This window comes from Drosophila busckii, chromosome 3L (assembly GCF_011750605.1).
Source record: "Drosophila busckii strain San Diego stock center, stock number 13000-0081.31 chromosome 3L, ASM1175060v1, whole genome shotgun sequence".
Lineage (NCBI taxonomy): Eukaryota > Metazoa > Arthropoda > Insecta > Diptera > Drosophilidae > Drosophila > Drosophila busckii.
The window spans coordinates 4,325,846-4,345,684 of record NC_046606.1 but is presented as its reverse complement, the minus strand read 5'-3'; the positions used below and the strand labels follow the sequence as shown (position 1 = coordinate 4,345,684).

General features: G+C 37.6%; 3 protein-coding genes across 3 annotated transcripts in view; all 3 read left to right on the top strand.

Moving 5' to 3' along the window:
• LOC108599786 (A-kinase anchor protein 14) overlaps positions 1-19,839 on the top strand; it is a 189,026-nt gene that overhangs the window by 140,308 nt on the left and 28,879 nt on the right. The gene's annotated exons all lie outside the window — the stretch shown is intronic.
• Positions 679-18,103, top strand: LOC108598096 (transcription factor kayak). The gene is made up of 5 exons (XM_033293476.1): positions 679-708; positions 12,210-12,643; positions 16,267-16,355; positions 16,425-16,995; positions 17,059-18,103. Exons 3-5 carry the CDS (start codon positions 16,267-16,269, stop codon positions 17,596-17,598), a joined length of 1,200 nt encoding a protein of 399 aa, XP_033149367.1. The 5' UTR covers positions 679-708; positions 12,210-12,643; the 3' UTR covers positions 17,599-18,103.
• Positions 14,626-16,241, top strand: LOC108600197 (protein arginine N-methyltransferase 1). The gene has a single exon (XM_017987607.1). It carries the CDS (start codon positions 14,643-14,645, stop codon positions 16,194-16,196), a length of 1,554 nt encoding a protein of 517 aa, XP_017843096.1. The 5' UTR covers positions 14,626-14,642; the 3' UTR covers positions 16,197-16,241.

The window sequence follows — 19,839 nt, the reverse complement described above, 5'->3', positions numbered from 1 at the left end:
CGTTTCGTGGTTGTCGTCGTTGTACGCGCGCACTACGATTTGCTCGCCAGTAGATGAAAAAAAGAAATATAAAATAAAAAACCAACACACAAACTACAACTTTACATATGTACATATGCAACGTACAAGTTTCCTATTGTTTAAATGTTGAAACAATAACAAAATACAAGAGCAACAGCAGCAGCAGTAACAAAACAGATTAAGCAGCGCCTAAATAAATAAATAAACTGCTAAATAAACACACATATAAATACAACAATACATAGCTAGCGTTCCTGTACTCAAATCATTCCTACAAAATACACAAAAATATACAAATTAAATTCAACAACACAACAAGTAAAATAACATAAATATAAATATATACATATTGCAAATTGCAAGCAGCAGCAGCAGCAGCAGCAGTAGAAGAAGCAGAAGCAGCAGCAGCCGCCACCGCCAACAACAATAACAACCCTGTAAATTGTACATACATACATACATATATAAAGTGTGGTTAGATAAATGCGCATAACATCAAAAAAAAATTATATATATGTATATCAATTAAAGTTAATCAAATTGTGTGCGTGTTCTTTACATGTATGTGTGTGTGTGTGTGTAAGTGTGTCAAAGTTAATAACAAAAGCCCAAGCCACAACTAAAAATAATACTAATTAATTGCAACAACAACAACAGCAGCAGCAGATTACAACAACAATTATTAAGGTGAGCCATACGCATAGCACAGTGGGCATATACAGCTTATTACTGGCCGCTAATTATTTAAAAAATATTATATACTCGATTTGCAACGCATTCCGGCGACTTCCTGTCGACAGCAGCAACAAATTTTTTAACAACAAATGTCCGCTAGCCACATAAATGCAATAAATTTGTGTGAAATCAACACACAGGCCAGCTAAATATTATTATTAAAAAAGAATGCTAGATATTTATGCTACTTATAGCTATAGAAAATATAGAATATATATATGTATATAACAAAAAATAAACAAATCTTAAATGCTTTTAAAACCCTACAGATATTTTTGTGGCTGTCATAAAAAATGTAGCAATAAATAACTACAGCAACAAAAAATTATAAATAAATATAAAAAAAATATGAAAATGCCGCGAGGCTAGTTTAGTCTGCTTTTTGGTTTTTTTTAAATGTGTAGGCGCGCGTTGTGACAAAAAATATAAACTAATATATAGCGCAGGAATTTTTCGTGTGTGTGTGTGTGTGCCACTTGTTGTGTTGGTCTGCAGTGGGTTAAGCTAGGCAAACAGCGGGTTAAGGCGCAGCGCAAAGACAATGCAAAGTTTTTTTTGAATTTCCGCGTTTGTTAGAGCATAAATTAAACGCCAAAAGGCTAAGTAAGCGTAAGAAATGGCTAAAGAGAGGCTAAAGCAAGCAAAGCAAAATGGGAGAGAGAGAGAGGCCACTTCAATGCATGTATGTGTGTGTGTCTAGTGAAAAAACCCCAAGTCATAGAAACCCCAATCATGCTATGCTTGTCTCTAGCGCTGCCTCTGCCTTCCTCTTCGCTCTCTCTCTCTCTACACTTTGCGCGCTCTTGGTCGCTTTTTTCTTTAGTCTTTCAGTAGGCAAATCATTTCCGTTCAATGAACCCAACTGCGTAAGCCAGCTGTGACTCTAGTCTTCGAGTCTTGAGTCTCTAGCTCTGCGTCTTGCCCTCACATAGATACACACGCACACACACACATACAAACATGCTGAGCTCTGTAGCTAGGCGCCCTCAAAATTGCCAAAGGTGTCGTCAGAGCAGCGCAGTGCGTAGGAAATAGCGCAAATCATTAACCAGGAACAATAGCTTAGGGGGCTATAAGCAGCTGGCCAGGTCTCAAGTTTAAAGACTTGTAAGCTTTATTATTTATGCTGCTGGCCTGTGCTAAAGTAAAAGTCGAGCGTTGTGGCTTGAAATTTTATGTTAAAGCTGCTTGTAGCTTAAAATGCCAACGAATTGGGCAAAGCAATAAAAATAGCTAAGCTAGAATAAAATAAATTAAACGAAATTATATTAAATATATGAATTATATCAATTCAAATAATTAAATAAATTCAACGCAAGCAAATTAAACAGCTGACTACAAACAGTAAACGCAGACAAAGTGCGACAGCTATTATAATAATAAGTAATAAACTTATATATATATATAAGCTATAGCAAGGTCTTGCTTGTTGTTGCGCTCTCTGGCGTTATCAAGCGTCTGGACTGCTTACTGACCGGGCTTATCAATGAAGCGTAATGGAATTGAGCTCACACACACACACACACACAAATAAAAAAAGAAGATACCCAAAATAGGCAAAAGCGGAGCGCTAGAGCTGCCAGCCACATGACCAAGCAACAGCTGCCTGATTAAAAAGCTAACAAAGACACATACAGCCAAAAAAAAAAAAAAAATAATAAAAAACAAATATTTAGCACAAATTGCTAAAAACGCAATTCCAAAACTCTAAACCGCACACCCCCCTCAAAGAGCTTTCCAAGCTAATCTCGGCAAGCTGTCTGCTTGGATCCAAAGTCTATGTTTGATTTAATTTTGTATTATTATATGACATTGGCCATTGTTTCAGGTTTTTTAGCAATATTGCGTATACGCACTAAATAATGCTAATTTGTGTTGGTTAAACCCAAAGCTAAAAATAGTCAAGCGTTTTTATTATGGTGCCTGTTTTAATTCAGTTTAAATATAAATTTACTTATTTGCATTTACAAAACTGACAAATATTTTTGCAATTTTAGTATAAAAAGAATCTAAATTAGTGTCTAACCGATTCTGTTTCTAACTTCGACTTAACATGCGTCCTTTGTGTGATTTTGATTTCCATACTAGAGAATGACGTTGCACTTAAGCCACAAACGAACTTAAGCAGTCCCCAATTGAAATGAAATGCTTGAGAAAATTTTGTATTAGCACAAAATATTTTGTTGGTTAAGGCCAAAAAGCCAGACAGTAACAAAAACAGCGCAACAACAAGCAAGAGAAATAAGCAAATATATATCTAAAGTCGGCAGGCAAATGTTTCATTGATAAAATCATAGAAAAGCGAATGCTAGACGCCAACAACAACAACAACAACAACAAATGTCTGCTGTTGATTATGTAATAAAAAGTAAGGCCGCCGGTTGAGCGTTGCCAGCGCATGTAAATCAAAATCACACATATATATATATATTATATATAAATGTATATTTATTTGTGTTTTGCTGCCAGACGCTTTAGCCGTTTCTGTGTGTGTGTGTGGGCGTCTTGATGATTAGCAAATCTCTAAGCAAAGCACAAACGCTTTTTGGGTGAAAATTTTTGGCCCTGCGGCATGCGATAAAAACATTTATAGGCGGGCCAAAACAAAAGCTTTAAGCATATTAGGCATTTCCCTAACCTGGCTTAACGCCCACGCTGCGGCTTTAGAAAAATGTTCGCTCTCTTTTGTCGCTCTCTCTCTCTCTCTCTCGCCATCGACTACGTCATTCGGCTACGTGTGTGGTCTGCTCCTCGGCAGACTCAGCTCTGTCGCATTGAGATGTCGCATTGGCTACTGATAAGCTCTGCAGCAGTCTAGCAAACGGAAACGAGTTATCGCTTGATAATGGACCAGCGAGACTTGTGCCCAAAGCACAGAGCGCAGCGTGCTAAATACACAAACAAATGAAACACACACACAGACGCGTACACAGACACAGACAGTTGGCAAACACTGTGACAAAATTTTATAAATTTCTTATGAATTGCTAAGCTAAACAAGTTCAATTAGAATTGTATTACAATGATTTCAAATATAAATTTTTGGTTGAAATAAATTTTAATATAAAGATTGTTAATTATTTTTATTTAATTTATTTATAATTTTCAAAGTATAGCTTTGATTAGAATTGTATTAAAATGATTTCAATACAAATGTTTAATTGAAATGAATTTTAATTTGAATTTTATATATTTAATTTTCAAATTATAGCTTTCATTAGAATTGTATTGAAATGATTTCAATATAAATTTTTGATTGAAATGAATTTTAATTTGAATTTTATATATTTAATTTTCAAATTATAGATTTGATTAGAATTATTAATTATTTTTATTTAATTTATATATTTAATTTACAAATTATAGCTTTCATTAGAATTGTTTTAAAATGATTTCAATATAAATTTTTGATTGAAATGAATTTTAATTTGAAGCATGATAATTATTTTTATTTAATTTATATATTTAATTTACAAATTATAGTTTTCATTAGAATTGTTTTAAAATGATTTTAATATAAATGTTTGATTGAAATGAATTTTAGTTTGAAGCGTCATAATTATTTTTATTTAATTTGCATAAGTTACAAATTATTTCTGCCTATCATATCTATTTGAATTTAATTAATTTTTAAATTAAACCTTTCTCTAAGTGTACTTCTTATGCAATTGAAATTAAAATTTACTACCAACAGCTACTTCAAATAGCCTTGAATGCTTAAGCAGTAGCTCTGCCTGGCTTAAAAAAAAATTCAAATATATTCGCTGCACTGAGCGAAACCGCAGCAAATTGTGTGCGCTGCTTGCTTCAACCTGCTGCAACTTTTGCAAGTGTAGTTTGTAGTTTTTTTCTTTTGCTGCCTGTCCAGCTTTGAGGCTACTTCATTTTTGTTGTTGTTGTTAGTGGCTGTAGCAGCTACCCTTATTCCTTTTTTTTTTGTTTTTGTGTGCAACACTTTGCACGCTCTCTTCTCGGAAATTTGTCTCGACTGTCAGCAGACTTGATCCGATTGGCAACAAGCTAAGCCGCTAACAGCGTCGTGCCTGTGGCCTACATTCGCCACACACACACAGAGAGAGAGAGACGCGCACACACAGACACAAAATGTTGCTGCTCGTTTATTATGGATAGCCTCTCTGTCTCTCTGCCGCTGTGGCATGCACCATCAATGATTTATACGAGTTTCGCGTGTTGCGCACATATATTATATATATAAACATATATATGTGTGTGTAGTTGTGTGTGTGTGTGTGTGTGCTTGCGTCCTTTTTGGCGCTGGGGCTTGGCACACAAAATGCGCAACTTCCTGTTTTTATGGCTTTAGCTCTGCTTTGCCTTTTGGCCTTTGTCTGTCTGTGTGTCGCCTTCATTCTCGCCTGTCTGACTGCGCATATGTATATATCTATATATATAAACGTATGTGTGTGTGTGTGTGTGTGCAGACATCCTTGATTGCCAAAAAACGAAGCAAAACGACAGAAAAAAAAAAAAGAAGAAATGTAGGTCAATAGAATTTCGATTGCGTAAGCTTTGAGAATTTCTTGGGAAACTTGTTTAAAAAAATGTTATTTATATGACGGAAGTTGCAAAGTTCTTTACACTAAAGTATGGTAAATCCCCAGAGCAATGAGTTACAGCTACAGTGCAGCAAGGCTAAAGTGAACTTAATAAAAAGTGTAAAATAAGCAAAGCAATATTAAATTAGAGATAAAATATGCTATATTAGATAAAATGCATTATAATTAATAAATATAACAAAATAAATTATGTCAAAGCTTAAAACGTTTTTGCACAATTTTCGAACGACTTTTGTCACACTGTGACTGAAACAAAAGTAGCCTGAGCTTGTGTCTGTCGCTGTCCGATATCGATGAATTATAATTATATAGCTAGCACACATATATAGCCATAATCAGTCAAGTCATTACACCTACACGCGTGTCTGGAACTCTGACTGCTCCGACTGCTGATTAAAAGTCGACGGAACCGACAAAGCTAAAACGACGAGCGGCGGCGGCTTGCTTGACAACAGAGCTCTAGAAATTGGAATTGCCCGCTCAATATATAATATAGATATATGCGCTGGTCATTGGCCAAGCGCAAAACTAGTAAAAAAAAATATGTATTTAAAATTTAAATTGTCTGCCCGCAAAAAAAATACAAGTAGCGCTATAAAAATCAAAATAAAATTCCTGATCACTGAATAAGACACACAAGAGCGACCAACAAGAGAGTGAGAGCGAAACGGAGCAGACATAGGCCTCGAAAATAAATTGTAGCAAAACAGCAACAAGAACAACAACAATTTGTATGCTAAACAGATTTCGGGCGCTGTGGGCTGGCGGGCGGGGGTGTGTCCAAGCGGAATGGCAATAGTTAAAAATAGATAGACAAATTGTCGCGTCATGCAAAAAGCAGCAGCAGCAGCAGCAACAAAATATGCAGCCATGTTTTCTATTTATTGTTGTTGTTGTTGTTGTTGTGCAAATTGCATAGTCCGCAGTCTGTGCTTTGGCAGTTTGTTGTTTAGTCTCTTTTGTCTGCCGCTTTTTTTCGGCATTTTATTTGATATTTTTAACAGTGCATGGGGCGCTGCAAGGGGGCGTGACGTGTGTGCAACACAACACTGTTGCAAATTGCAATCAAAATTTATTGTCTTTCCCCGATGAGAATGTCTGGCAAATCAAATGAAAATGTCTAAACTGTCTGCCGAATGAAGAAGAAGCAGCTTACTAAAAAAAACAATTCACAGACTGTTATGTCTGTGTGTGTGTGTGTGCTCAGATATATGTCTCTGTATAGTTATGTATATTTATATGGCACGTACTTGCTCTCTGCCGCTCGCTCACATCAATTTCAGGCACATACCTTTGATATCTATTGTTGCCTAGCGTGTGTTACTGCATTGACTACAGTAAGCATTGACTGTGATGCACTTACCTGCAATAGAAAAAATCGAAATAAAGTTAGAATAAAGTAGAATTGATGAACTTAAGCTATTTAAAAATATTTCGTAGGCTATAAATATTTTTTAGGTAAAAGAATATTTTTTAAATTGTGAAAAATAATTCCAAGCCACTAAAAATTAAGAAACAATATATTATAATATTTTAAAGCTGCTGACTTTATAATAATTTTTTTAATTTACTAAAAATTAAAGTACTATTTATTTTATTGTTCCGTTTATATAAAAATAATTAAGCAACAATAAATTATAATATTTTAAAGCTGCTGACTTTATAATAATTTTTTTAATTTAGTAAAAATTTAAGTACTTTTACTTTTAAGTTCTGTTAAAATAAAAATAATTAAGCAACAATAAATTGTAATATTTTAAAGTTGCTGACTTTATAATAATTTTTTTTTAAATTTAGTAAAAATTAATTTGCTATTTATTTAGTTGTTCCGTTTAGCTTTCGTTTACTGTATTTTAGCTTCTTGCACTTAGCCCACAGTCAAGTCAGCGAGCTAACGATCTAACAATTGATGAATTGTAATTGCAAATAAATATTTATGTGCCCAGACGTTAATTAAAGAGCGCCTTAAAAATAACAAATATATATAAAAATAACTTTTCATAACCGCGCAAAGTTAATGAAAATGAAATTGCACAAAATCGTTCAACAATTAATATAAATATTTAAGCCCATTAATAGCATTTCACTAATCATTTTGTTTGCAGCTAACCGAAGCTGCCAACAAATTAGCAACACGCGCTGCCGTCAATTTGCAGCCAAACAAATATTTTATGCTAGAAGTTGAAACAGATAGAGGAGATAGAAATGTATAAAAATGTGTGTGTGTGTGTTTATTGAGATAAATAAAGCGTAAAGTGTTGCCGAGGCGTATACTTGATATTACGTATACGTTGTATGAAAACAGGCCAAACAGAAAATGAGAGCGCAACTGTAGCCGCTTGACATGGTCTAGGGATAAAAGCATATTGTTAAACTAGTTGCTGCCACGCCCCCACTGCTGACCCACATATGCGAGCGGGCGGCGACGCCACTCGAAGCTTAGACAGTTGCGTCCCCCCCTAACCAGGTCAATGAGTCATTGGCCGCAACAACGAGCGGCAGCGCCAGCAGCAGCAGCAGCTTAGCCCCAATGCCTAGTTATATATATCTTTATATATATAACTGCCAACTACTTACAATGGCAAATAGCAAAAGGCAATTTTTCGTAATATTTCGAAGCCTCTGTCAATATTTGCGACTCAAGCGCCAAAGCAAACAAAAGCAAGCAGCACAATTGTCTGTGTGTGTGTGTGTGTGTGTGTGGGAGGGTGGGTGTGGCTGGGTGGTATATAAACAAAAGCCTGGCACAATGTAGCTTTAGCTCTCTAACGGTAAAAACGTGCAAGCTCGTTCATGTTGCAATTTGCAACAAAAGCTAAAATTGTGTATTTTTTTTGTTCTTTTTTATTGTTGCCTTTGCTGTCTAGACTTGAGCTGCTGTGCAGCTAATTATGAAAATAATAATTGTGTAACTGAGCGTATACGCAATCTTGTTGTCACATTGCGCATACGCCGCGCTGACCAAAAACAAAACTCATGCTTAATGACGTTACAACATTTGATTAGCTAAAAATAAATATAAAAAATATAACAAAATTGTGCAGCTTCGCATGCCTGCACTCACTAAAGGTCAAATGACAGGCGAATGCGACACACACACACACACACGAGCTCATCAGCCTCCAAGTCTCCATAGACACGCTGCCTCCGTCTGTTTAGTCTGGGGGCTGCAATCTCGCGTCCGTCTCGCGTGCTCTCGCCCAGCTGGATTTGCATTTTTCTTTTTACATTTAAGCTTCTTTTTTCTTTTTGTCTGTTTTTTTTTTTTTTTGCGCTAACCCATTCATTTGCATGTTTGCGCTGCTTACGTTCCCGTCTGCCAGCGATTGCATCAAAGGGTTGTTGTGCCTCAGCTGAAGCGCAAGAGAGTGAGAGAGCTGCTGCTGCTGCAGCGTTTTTAAAGCGGAAACGGAAACGCCAGCGGGCAACAGAGGCACAGCCCACAGGCAATTTTGTCTCTGCAATTTGCAAACATTTTTGAAGAAGCAACAAAAAAGTTAATGGCAGATATAAGCTACTGCTTTGTAAGCGGATTAATAAAATTCACAATCAAAATATATTTTGTTGTATACGCTAATAGAAAGTTTGTTTCAATTTGAAATACATTAAATTTTCCAATAATTCGTAAGCTACACAATTTGTTTTAAATATATAAAACACATTTTTAATTTAATTATGATATTTTAAGCTTATTCAACATTTTCTATGCATATTTAATGCATTTAATAAATAATATTTTGTTGCTTAAGCTTTAGTTTACGCTTAGCTTGACGCTCATTTTGCTTGCACACTTATTCATTAAACTTTTCATGCACAGCCTAAGCGCTGGGTATTCCAAGCGACATTCACCGACGTATATATGGCCATATGAAGATCTTTTTCAACTGTTTCGCAATTCACATTCACATTTGGACGCTTTTTTTTAGCGTCTGGGCCATTCGAACTGACGTCAGTTGTTCAAATGTATTTTTTCAGACAGTGAGCGCTATAACTAGTGTGCGTTTATATATAATTGACAGTCGTTACAATGTTTTGCACGTAAATTGCAACACACAAATTCAACGAACTAAAAATTAAACTCAAGTCTCAACTATCTCAAGCTGAAATGTTTGTTTGCCTGTCATTTCTTCAAGTTCAATGTCATCTAATGTCTGTGCGCATATATAAAAGTCACTTTTGTAGTTGTATTATTTTTATAATCATGCTAAAGCGGCGATTTCACTTAGTTCGTTTAACCTTGACATCAATTAAAGTGTCATTGATCTGCAGCTGAGCTGAGCTGCTCTTGCGCTCTCTCTAACTGCACTTGACTGTCATTAGCGCTGCCATCATAATCATTGAATTAATAACTTGAAGAAAATTGTTCAATCAACACAGTTGAAACACCTCCTTTCACTTTAATCAACTGCAATTGTCAAAAATGAAAAAAACTGCAAATTGCCCCACCAAACAAATTGCTTGTGCTTAAATGTGTGTGTGTGTGTGTGTGCCAGCGGTCAAGGAACTTTTTTAACAGCTTGACTGTTGTACATCCTACTTGCTGGGACGCCCGCTCTCTTGTGCGCTTGACAAACAAGTTTATGCATTGCCCACAGTTCTCTGCTGCTGGTTGCCCCCACTCATTGGGACCAACTAAAAATAGCCATAAAAGTCCATTTAAATCGCATGAATAAAAAGCAAGCAAGCTGCTTATTAGTGTTGTTGTTGTCTTAAGCAGTGGGCAGAACATTCCTAAGCTAAGCTGCCCAACTGTGTTTGTTGTCTAATGTTATTAGCTTTAAGTGACATTTTTAGTAAACTTTGATTAATACGACTAAAGTTGCTTTTAGCAGCTCATCAATTTAACATACGATCGATAATAAAAGCAATGGCAGCGACTAACAAAAGGCTAATGAGCTGCAGAATTTAGTAGACTGATTGATAGCTTAAGGAAAAGTACGTAACACAAAGCTGGAACTTATATAAAAAATAATAAAAATCTATTACAATAGTTATGGCAATTCAATTCAACTATGCATATGAATTGAATTGCCATAAATATTGTATTAGAATTAAAAGAAAGACTTCAGTTTGAATTGAATTCAAAGTAAAGATTCAAATATCAAAATAATTCTTAAAAAATGCTTTTGAGCGTATTTTAAATTCAGAATGGAAGAAGTCAAGCTGCATTAAGTGCCAAAATTAATTGAATCTGTTTGAATTTGAAGTGCAATTTCGCATGTTTAGTCCTAAATATTGAATTAGCATGCAAAAAAGTCACTTAGTTTGCTTTATAGCTGCTAAATGCATTCAAAATAAAGATTAAAGATTCTTCTGAGCGTATTTTAAATGCAGCTTGAATGCATTCAAAAATCTCTAGTCAAACTGCATTAAATTCCAATGAATTGAAGCTGTTGTTCTATTCAATTCATTCATAGACATGCAAATTACCAAAAATTCTAATTACTGTGGCCACAGTTCAACATTTTCAACCGTCTAGGCGTATTAGCATTAACTTTGTGTTGCTCCAAATAATTTTCATTCATTTCTTGGCAGACTGTGGAACAAAGTTCCTATGCAACTTGCCTATGTTGCGTTCTCGCTTGCACCTGTTTGCTCATTGGGTGTTTGGCTGATAAGTTGACAAACCAGCAGAGAGCGAAGCGCTGCTTTTGTTCATAGGGCATTCATATTTGCGCACATGTCTGGGCGCGCTTGTATGTGTGTGTGTGTGTGTGTGTGTGTGTGAATTGTAGACTTGCTCAATCAGTCAGCTGCGATAAAAAATACGAAATTACAACAACACAGCACAGTGCGCGATATGCAATTAAAAAATAACTAAAAACAAAGGCACAGTAGACAGCCCCAGACAACAATAACAACAACAATAACAATAAGAAACAGCAAGACAAGTGTGTGTTGAGCCGGTTGAGTCACCTGTCTGCTGACTGCGACAGCAACAGCGACGGCGACAGCGGCTGGGAATGCGCAAAAGTCTAAAGTGCCCCCACTTGTTGTTGTTGTTGTTGCTGTTGTTGTAAAGTTGCAAGCATAAGCACGCGCACCAATACGCGCGCAATTTATTTACAATAAGCAACAACAACAACGAAACATTGACATTTTTATGCACATTTTAATTTCAGTTGATTAACTTTTTGTGCCGCAATTTTTGTTTTTGTTTTTTTGCTTTTGGCATTTGACAAGCTGTTTAAAAATTTCTCTTTGTTTTTGGCAATTTTCTCTTTTACAAATTGATCCTCTCTCTCGCTCACCCCCAAGTCAAAGCTGTTATCACATATTATATCTTGTCCCCAGACATTTGTCTGCGTCATGCGCCAGTTTTTTTTTTTTTTTTCATTTATTTTGCGCTGTTTGTTTTTCGGCGTCGCGTCTGCTCTCGTCATATTTTATTGTAACTGTACAAATTACAGTCGATATATTTTACATGTGTGTGTGTGTGTGTGACGTGCTTTGCTTATGCTGATCACGCAAAGTGGCGGCGATTGGCATCTCACTTCCACTCTTAGCTCTTATTGTTAGTCTAAGGCCTATGTCTGCTCTTAGTTTGTTTAGCTCACGCCCACACACTTACGCACAATTTGTTGTTGCTGTCTGTTGTTGTCTGCTATCAAGTCTAGACTGTAGACAATTTGTTTTTATAGTTACACATAAAAAAGATCGCGGTAAATATTTTTAGCGCAACTATTTGCGCTTTCGCTTCGCTAGACCTTTAGTTTATAAAGAATTGAGTAACTTTTGCGGTTTGTTTATACTTTGCTGCAGCCCTGGTCAGACTATTGACTCACTTTTATACTACTCTTACTACTAGTAGTAGCTTATCTTAATTTCATTTATTGCTACTTCAACTAAAATTCGCCTATTGCCTTCCAATTGCAGCTCACGTTTTGTTGATCGCGATTGGTGTTGCCGTGTGTTTGGTTTGTGGCAGCGTCTTGTTAACTGTAATAATCATACGGCGCTGCAACAGCGCAGCAGCAACAGCAACAACAACAACAACAACAACGCATAGCATACAACATAAACAACGCAGCTCGTCGCAGCGACGACGCAGCAGCAACATCAGCAGCAGCAGCAGCAGCAGCGGCAGCGGCAACATAGCGAGAGGAACTGGCGGCAGTGGCAGTGGCAGTGGCAGTAACAGCGCGACAACTGCCTTTGCTCTGGCCCTGCCACTTGCGCCGGCAGCAGCACAAGCGGAACAGGCAGCAACACCAACAGCAGCAGCAGCAGCGCCCACGACAACAGCAGCAGCAACAACAACAACAACAATAACAACAGTTTTATCAAACGAGCCGGAACATTCTGTACCCGTAAGTACCGTTAACAAAAAAAAAGTGGGTGGCATTCTAATCAGCGACACTCCTCTGCACAAATACATATCCGTTTGTATGTGTGTCTGTCTGTGTGTGTATTGTAATGCAAAACGTATAGAATTGAGGGAAAATGTAGTAACAGCGACGACGACACGTGTCGAAAGTTTTTTTTGCTTGCCTGCCAACTTTTGCATTTTTTCTTTTCTTTCTTTGCCTTTCAATCTACTTCAGCGTCGTCTGCATTGCGAACGAGCCGAGCCCAAAAGACAGACAAAACGACGACTATGTAGTTGGCGTCGCAGTCGCAGTCGCAGTCGCTGCTTTTGTGAGCATAGTCCTTGAAGCAACAGACACCGTTAGACGCCAAGTATATATATGTATGCATGTCTGTCTATGTATATGTGTGTGTGTGTGTGTGTTTGCTCTTATATAATTCTCTACACTCTCTGCCCTATTGCCAGAGAGCCCTTTTATAAATTCTACTTCATATTACTTTTATGTTATGCAATATCGAAGACACAACGTGGGCTTCGTCGTTGCCAGCAACGAAGCTGCACACACACACACACACACATACATATAAATTGTTGACTGTTCAATCTTTTTTATTTGGCTCTGGCACTTTTGTCATGTCTGTGATGGCAGCAAATTGAATTTTGTATGCTTTTGCATTAGCGTGAAGCACACAATAAAACGAAGACAAAAAGCCCTAAATCCAAGTGCTTTTCATATTGAGACGCATAAATATTTGCAGTTTATTACTGTGGAGCTTGACTTTATTTAATAACATGAACTAGTTCACTACGATCGCAACATAAAATGTTAAGCGCTGTTAAGCTGCTGCACCTGTGCTGTTAAGCAGTCTAAGCTCAACTTAACAGACGCGCTTAACAGACACAAAAAAAAAATACAGCCTTGAGTGCTGCCGCAGTCGCAGTCGCTGCTAGCGTCACCCACGCGCTTTGACTAAAGCAAATGCCGCCGCCAGCGAAGAAGAACAAGGCAGACTTTGACAAATTGTTGTACGTTGCGCTGACAACTTATACATGCTTCATTTTTCATTACATTGTGTGTGTGTGTGTGTGCATAAGTATAATGCGATTTAACGTTGTTTTACCGCACTCAAGCACACACACACCGCACACACACTAGCATGCGTGACTTGGCAAATAGCACATGATGTAGAAGAAAAAGAGAGCAAGAGAGAATGCGTGGGCGTCAAACGGCAGCCAACGCGCAATGAGAAACACAATTGCCGCTAATAACCCAAGGCGTTTTGCCACAGACTCTTCTCAAGACTTACCATAAAAGCGTGAATATGTTTATGCAGCAGCAGCGCAGTAGCAGAGCCCAACAGCAGCAGCAGCAGCGGCGTGCTTTAATCGAATTTTATTTGCCGCCGTTGGCCAATGAATAATTCAATTTGATTATTAAATGTAAGTGTGTGTGCGTGCCAGCGGGGCACGCAGGCACTTGTAGGCGTCGTTATTACCGTTATATGATGCACGCACAGACCGAAAAGCAGACTACGATAATTAGTAACAAACACAAATGAAACGCACAATCACATTGGCAGACATGCATATGCATGTTGCTCTATTTTCTATTAAGCACAACACAATTGCACACACAAGAAAAAATAGAGAAAAAAACGCACTACCGAATTATCTGCCAAATTTGTCACGTTCACTTAAACGATCAATCGCCAGGTGTACGCGGGGGTGTAACACAAGTAGCACTTGTAAAATTATGTCAGTTGCACTTTTATTAATAAATGAATTACCACTTTCTTTACAACGCTCGCGCGCTTGCCCGTTAGATAGTATAAGACTGAGTTTTTGGCGCCGATCTTGCTATTGTGAATGGCAGACAGAGTTGCTTACATAATTAGAGCAGGGCTGCAGATTATCTTTTGGAGACTTGCACAGGCAGCAAACTTGCGTACGCACAAGGATTTAGATTTTTGGTTATATAATTATAATAAACGCCTTTAAAAATGCCTGCCGGTCGTCGCAAAAAGGAAATAAAGCTGTCATTGATGGAGTTCAATGCGCAGATGGTTCAAAAAGAGCAGAAACAGCACAAATCTGCGCCCAACGCTTGGCGTCAAAAGTTGCAAATTAAAGAAGGCACAACAACAACAACAGCCGCAGAAGCAGCTAAACAGCTGTTACCAAAGCGCAGCATATCGAAAAGTGTTGTAAAAGTGCGTTTTGATTTGCCTGACGAAGAAGAGGAAGAAACAATAACAAGGGACCAAGCAGCGATGCAGGCTGATCCAAGGAGTAAATCACAAATTCAATTACTAAAACGCCCTGTGGTTAAGCCAGCAGCTAATAATAATAATAATGAAACACATAGCGATAGCATACGCGGCACTAGACGTGGACGCGGCCATCGACGGGTTAAGCACTGCCCACGCATACCAACGCCGCCGCGCACTGTGCCGACCGAGCTGAGACAAGTGGACAGCATGACATCGGCGGACTTTCGACATGATTTTGCAGCGCATGTGGATAATATGCGCACGCGTCAAAAGAATCAACAGCATATGCATTTTTTTCAAACGCTCATGGAGGAGAATCAGCATTTGTTAAAGAATCGCAACCTGTTGGTGCTCAACTGCGGCACAGGCACGCTGGCTTTGATGGCTGCCAGAGCAGGCGCTGCTCAGGTCTATGCAGTGGATTATTCGCTTGTGACCAACTATGCGCAGCTGGTGGTTAAGCAAAATAATTATGAGCATATCATAAAGGTGCTGCATGGACATGTCTCACAGCTGAAGCTGCCAGAGCGCGTGGATGGCATTATATGCAATTGGATGGGTCATTGCCTGCTTTATGAATCCGAGCTGCTGCAGTTGTTGCAAGCGCGCGAGCGTTGGCTTAAGCCTGGAGGCTTTATAATGCCGGATATGGCTGCGTTATATCTGTTGGGTAGTGCAGAGTATCTGCTGAAGAACGAACGCTGCAATTGGTGGCTAAACGTTTATAACTTTAATATGCGCGCATTGAGACGTTACGCCTTGGCTGAGCCACGCTATGCCAAGATTAAAGGCGAGCACTTGCTGACCAAGGCGCACAAGGTGCTAAGCTTGAACTTGAATACAGTTAGCTTGGAGCAGCTGCATATAAACAAAGATATAAAGCTGCAGGTGCAGCACGATGGTTTCTGTGAATGCTTTGTGCTCTACTTTGATGTGGCCTTTAGTCGCGCTCATCAGCCGCTTACGCTCAGCTGCAATCCTTGCCTGCAGACAAACTACAAATCGCCTTGGCTGCAAACTGTGCTCTTTGTGGAGCAATCCTTTATGATGCGTGCCCAGCAGGAGTACAAGGGACGCTTGGTTTTCCAATCCTTGGCTAAGCCGGGTGAAGCTGTGGATTTGTTGCATATGAAATTCGAAATTGAACTGCATGAGCATGATAAAAATGATAGCATTGGTCGAGCGTTGGTGCTCAAATCCTGGAATATGATGCCGCGCTTTCAAACGCTGCAGGAGGTGGCCGACTGCCAGGATAGGCTGGTGGCGCATGAGCCACAAAATTAGCATGTAGCTTAAGTTTATTGCATAGCATTATATACAGTTACTTATCCTTTTGTACGCTCTTTTATTGCAGATGCTATCGGTAGTGACGGGCGGCTGCGCGGGAATGGAGCGGCTAGGCGTTCCGACCCGCACATCATTGAGCACACCACCCGATGATAGGTAAGCTTAACTGCTTAAGCCCCACACGACAAGCTTGCTAATTGCTAATTTTGTTCTTTTCTTTTTTAGGGAACAATTTAGATGTAGAATGCGCGTTGATGCGCTACAAGCGTGTGAACTTTTGGCTGCACGTAGCAGCAGCAGTAACAATCAGCAAACGCAACAACAGCAACGCAACAATAAGCAACAACATTCCCACCATCAGCAGCAGCAGCAGCAACAACAACAACTTCAGCAGCAACATTTTCTATATCAGCAACACATGAATACACCGCCCTCAACTCATAGTTTAAGCGCCGGCAGCCAAGCTGTTGGCAGCAGCAGCAACAATCACAACAACAACAACAACACGCATAGTATTAACAATTTTGTTGGCAGCAATGTGGCACGCGGCGGCATTGAGGCAACTACATTGAAATATGGCAACACAGGCAGCGGGAGCTACAAAGGCGACTTGAGTAATTCCAGCTGCTCGTCCATGTCCTCGTGTAGTTCGCTTAACAGCCATAGCAATGATCATCATCAACATTACCAATACCAGCTGCAGCAACAGCAGACGCCGCGTTGCCCACATCATGTACCACTGCCGGACAGCGAGTACGGACAGGATCGTCATCTGCAAATACGCAGCAGCTATCAGGTTAGCTTACTATAACTAATTTATAAATAGCATATGCTAACCAATTGTTATTTACTCTTATAGCAATCAGAAATCACACGCTCCTATACTAAGCCGCCGCCCAACAAAACCGTACGCGATGTGCCCGAACAAATAGCCAGCGCCAATACAAACTATCGCCTCAACGCCACAAATACCTGCAGTTCCAGCTCCAGTAGCAGCAGCTTTGCCTTGGCCGTAACGCAAGCACAGCTATCGGCCACATCTCCCACAGCAGCAGCAGCAGCAGCAGCAGCATCCGGCGTCTCCGCTGGCAGTTCAAGCAAATCCAAGCCCAATGCTATAACCAAGTTCTTCTCCAGAATTAGTTCGCCCAAATCGCCCACAGCGCTGGGCACGCCTGCCAGCAGCGGCTGTTCACTAGCCTCATCTGCCTCCATGAGCTCCTCGGCCTCTTCGCTGGCATCCTCAAATTGTGTCTCCACATCATCGTCAGCTTCCTCGCTGGCTGCGGCGCCACTCGCTACGCTGCCCATTGCAAATGCAGCCACAGTTAAGAGCACAGCCTGCAGCACTGGAGCAGCAGCTGGTGGAACAAACACCGATGCAGAGGATACGCAATAATTCCAACTCTAGGCGTTGTCAAAATCAAACTTCGCGCTGGCACGAAAAGACTGTTTATTAGTCAGAATTTAATCTGTAAATGAAATATATAACTTTGTTGAGAGAGAGAGAGAGAGAGAGAGCAGTCCACACTACAGTTTAATTGAGCCGCATAAGCTCATTTCCATTATCGCATGCTTAACAGACATATAAATATACATATATAAATCTATATTATTTATAAATGAAAACACAGACACACTTATAGAGCGAGACACAGTTAAAGAATGAAATATGTATATGTTACTTATAGATTTTGTTTACAACTATAATTTTAGATGTATGCTTGCTATACTCTTTAAACAACTCCCCCCCACCATCCAACCAACAACGCAGACCTTATGTTTATGCTGTAAACGAGCAACTTTAAATATTATATAAATCAATTTATTTGTAATTTTTTTTTTATTATATCAAAGCCCTTGTGCTGGAACACACTTGAATTCATACATTGCTTATAAAATTGTTTAACGAAGAATGAAACATTAAGAATAAAAGTGTATATATATTATATTTAAAGCAAAATTTTAGCTAAATTATATTTTGATTTGTATGCAAAATGAAATGTGTTAACCACTTTTGCTGTATTATGTGTTCAAGCATTTTTTGTTTATAAAAAAACAACTTATACCCCCCATACCCTACCCTACCCTAATGAAGTCTACTTTTAATTTAAACTATAAGCACACAATTTGCATTTAAGCTTTGTTTAAAACAATGTTTAGCACACTTCATTAGTTAGTTGGCATAATTTTAAAATGAGAAAAATAAATTGTGTGCAAAGCTTAAAATACAAATTGTGTGCGTGTATGAAAATTAATTAATTTCATTATTTAGTTTAGCCCAAAAAAATAGCGCAAATAATATAAAAGTAAAACGCTATGCTATGTATATATACAATAAATGAAATACATACATAAGTTAATAAAAAAGTATAGTCATAATAATTATATATAAAAAATATATATTTAAACATAAACTATAAACCTATGTATGTATGTACATAAATAATTACTGTACACAGCAATGTAAATTCTAAGCACAAATCTCAAAAAAACAACAAAAAAACATAAACAAAAACAAATTGCAAACAATTTGCAGAAATATAAAAGACCGTTTAAAATGCAAAACAAAAATTGATGAAAATTTATAAAATTTCAAAGGGATGCTGATATAAAAAGTATGTATGTATATAGCCTAACGTAAGTACTTACTAACTAACTAAAAAACAAAACAGTTCCAATCATTACGCAATATACATACATACATAGACACTTAAAATTTAATCGAACCACTCGTACATAGGCCATATATACAATTTATATAAATGTATAGAATTTGTATGGTTTCAACACTTACGATCCATTAAAAAAGAAAGTTTTAGCGCAAAGTAAAACCAAATCGACTAGTAAATTATGCTAACTAAGCAGTAAATTATATAACAAATAATAAACTAAAGTCCTAAAGCGCCATTTTCTCTAATAAGTACGAGTACTCGATGATATATATATTTATATATATGTATGCGTAGCCATTGACTGATAATTTATAATGTAAATACATTCAACATACCTAAAATACTTGGTATATATCTATATGTATAACTAGGGAAAGTCACAAGCTTTGTGTTTAATTTCTAAGCCAAGTCTAAAAATTTCCAAAAACAAAACAAACATTAAATTAAAAGCAAAAACTTATAAAACAATAAATTAGCTTCCATTGCGTGCACAGTTTTTAAAAAGAAAATTAATAAAAAAAAATATTAATTTAATATTTTTTTGTCTACTTTGTCAAGCAGCCATGTGATGTTGATTATAAAAAATAAAACAGTATAATAGCCGTAAATGCAATTTGCAAATCTGCTAAACAAAATAATTTAAAATCAAGTGGAACTAAACTCTAGCGAAATTTTTAAAGACGTTCACATAGAAGACATTAAACACTTGCACAGCAAAGTGCATAAGTTTAATTAATTAATAAAAAAAAAAAGAAAATAAAACGATATGAAAGCGCAAAGCAAGAAAAAAAGTAAAACGAAACAAAAACAATACTTACATATATAAAGAAAAAAAAAACAAGCAAGTGAATAACACACAACTATATTACAAAAATTATTACTCATTATTGTTGTTGTCTCATGAATATAACATTTGAAATCAAAAAACTATAAAAACTAAAACAAACCATCCACAAATCAAGTTT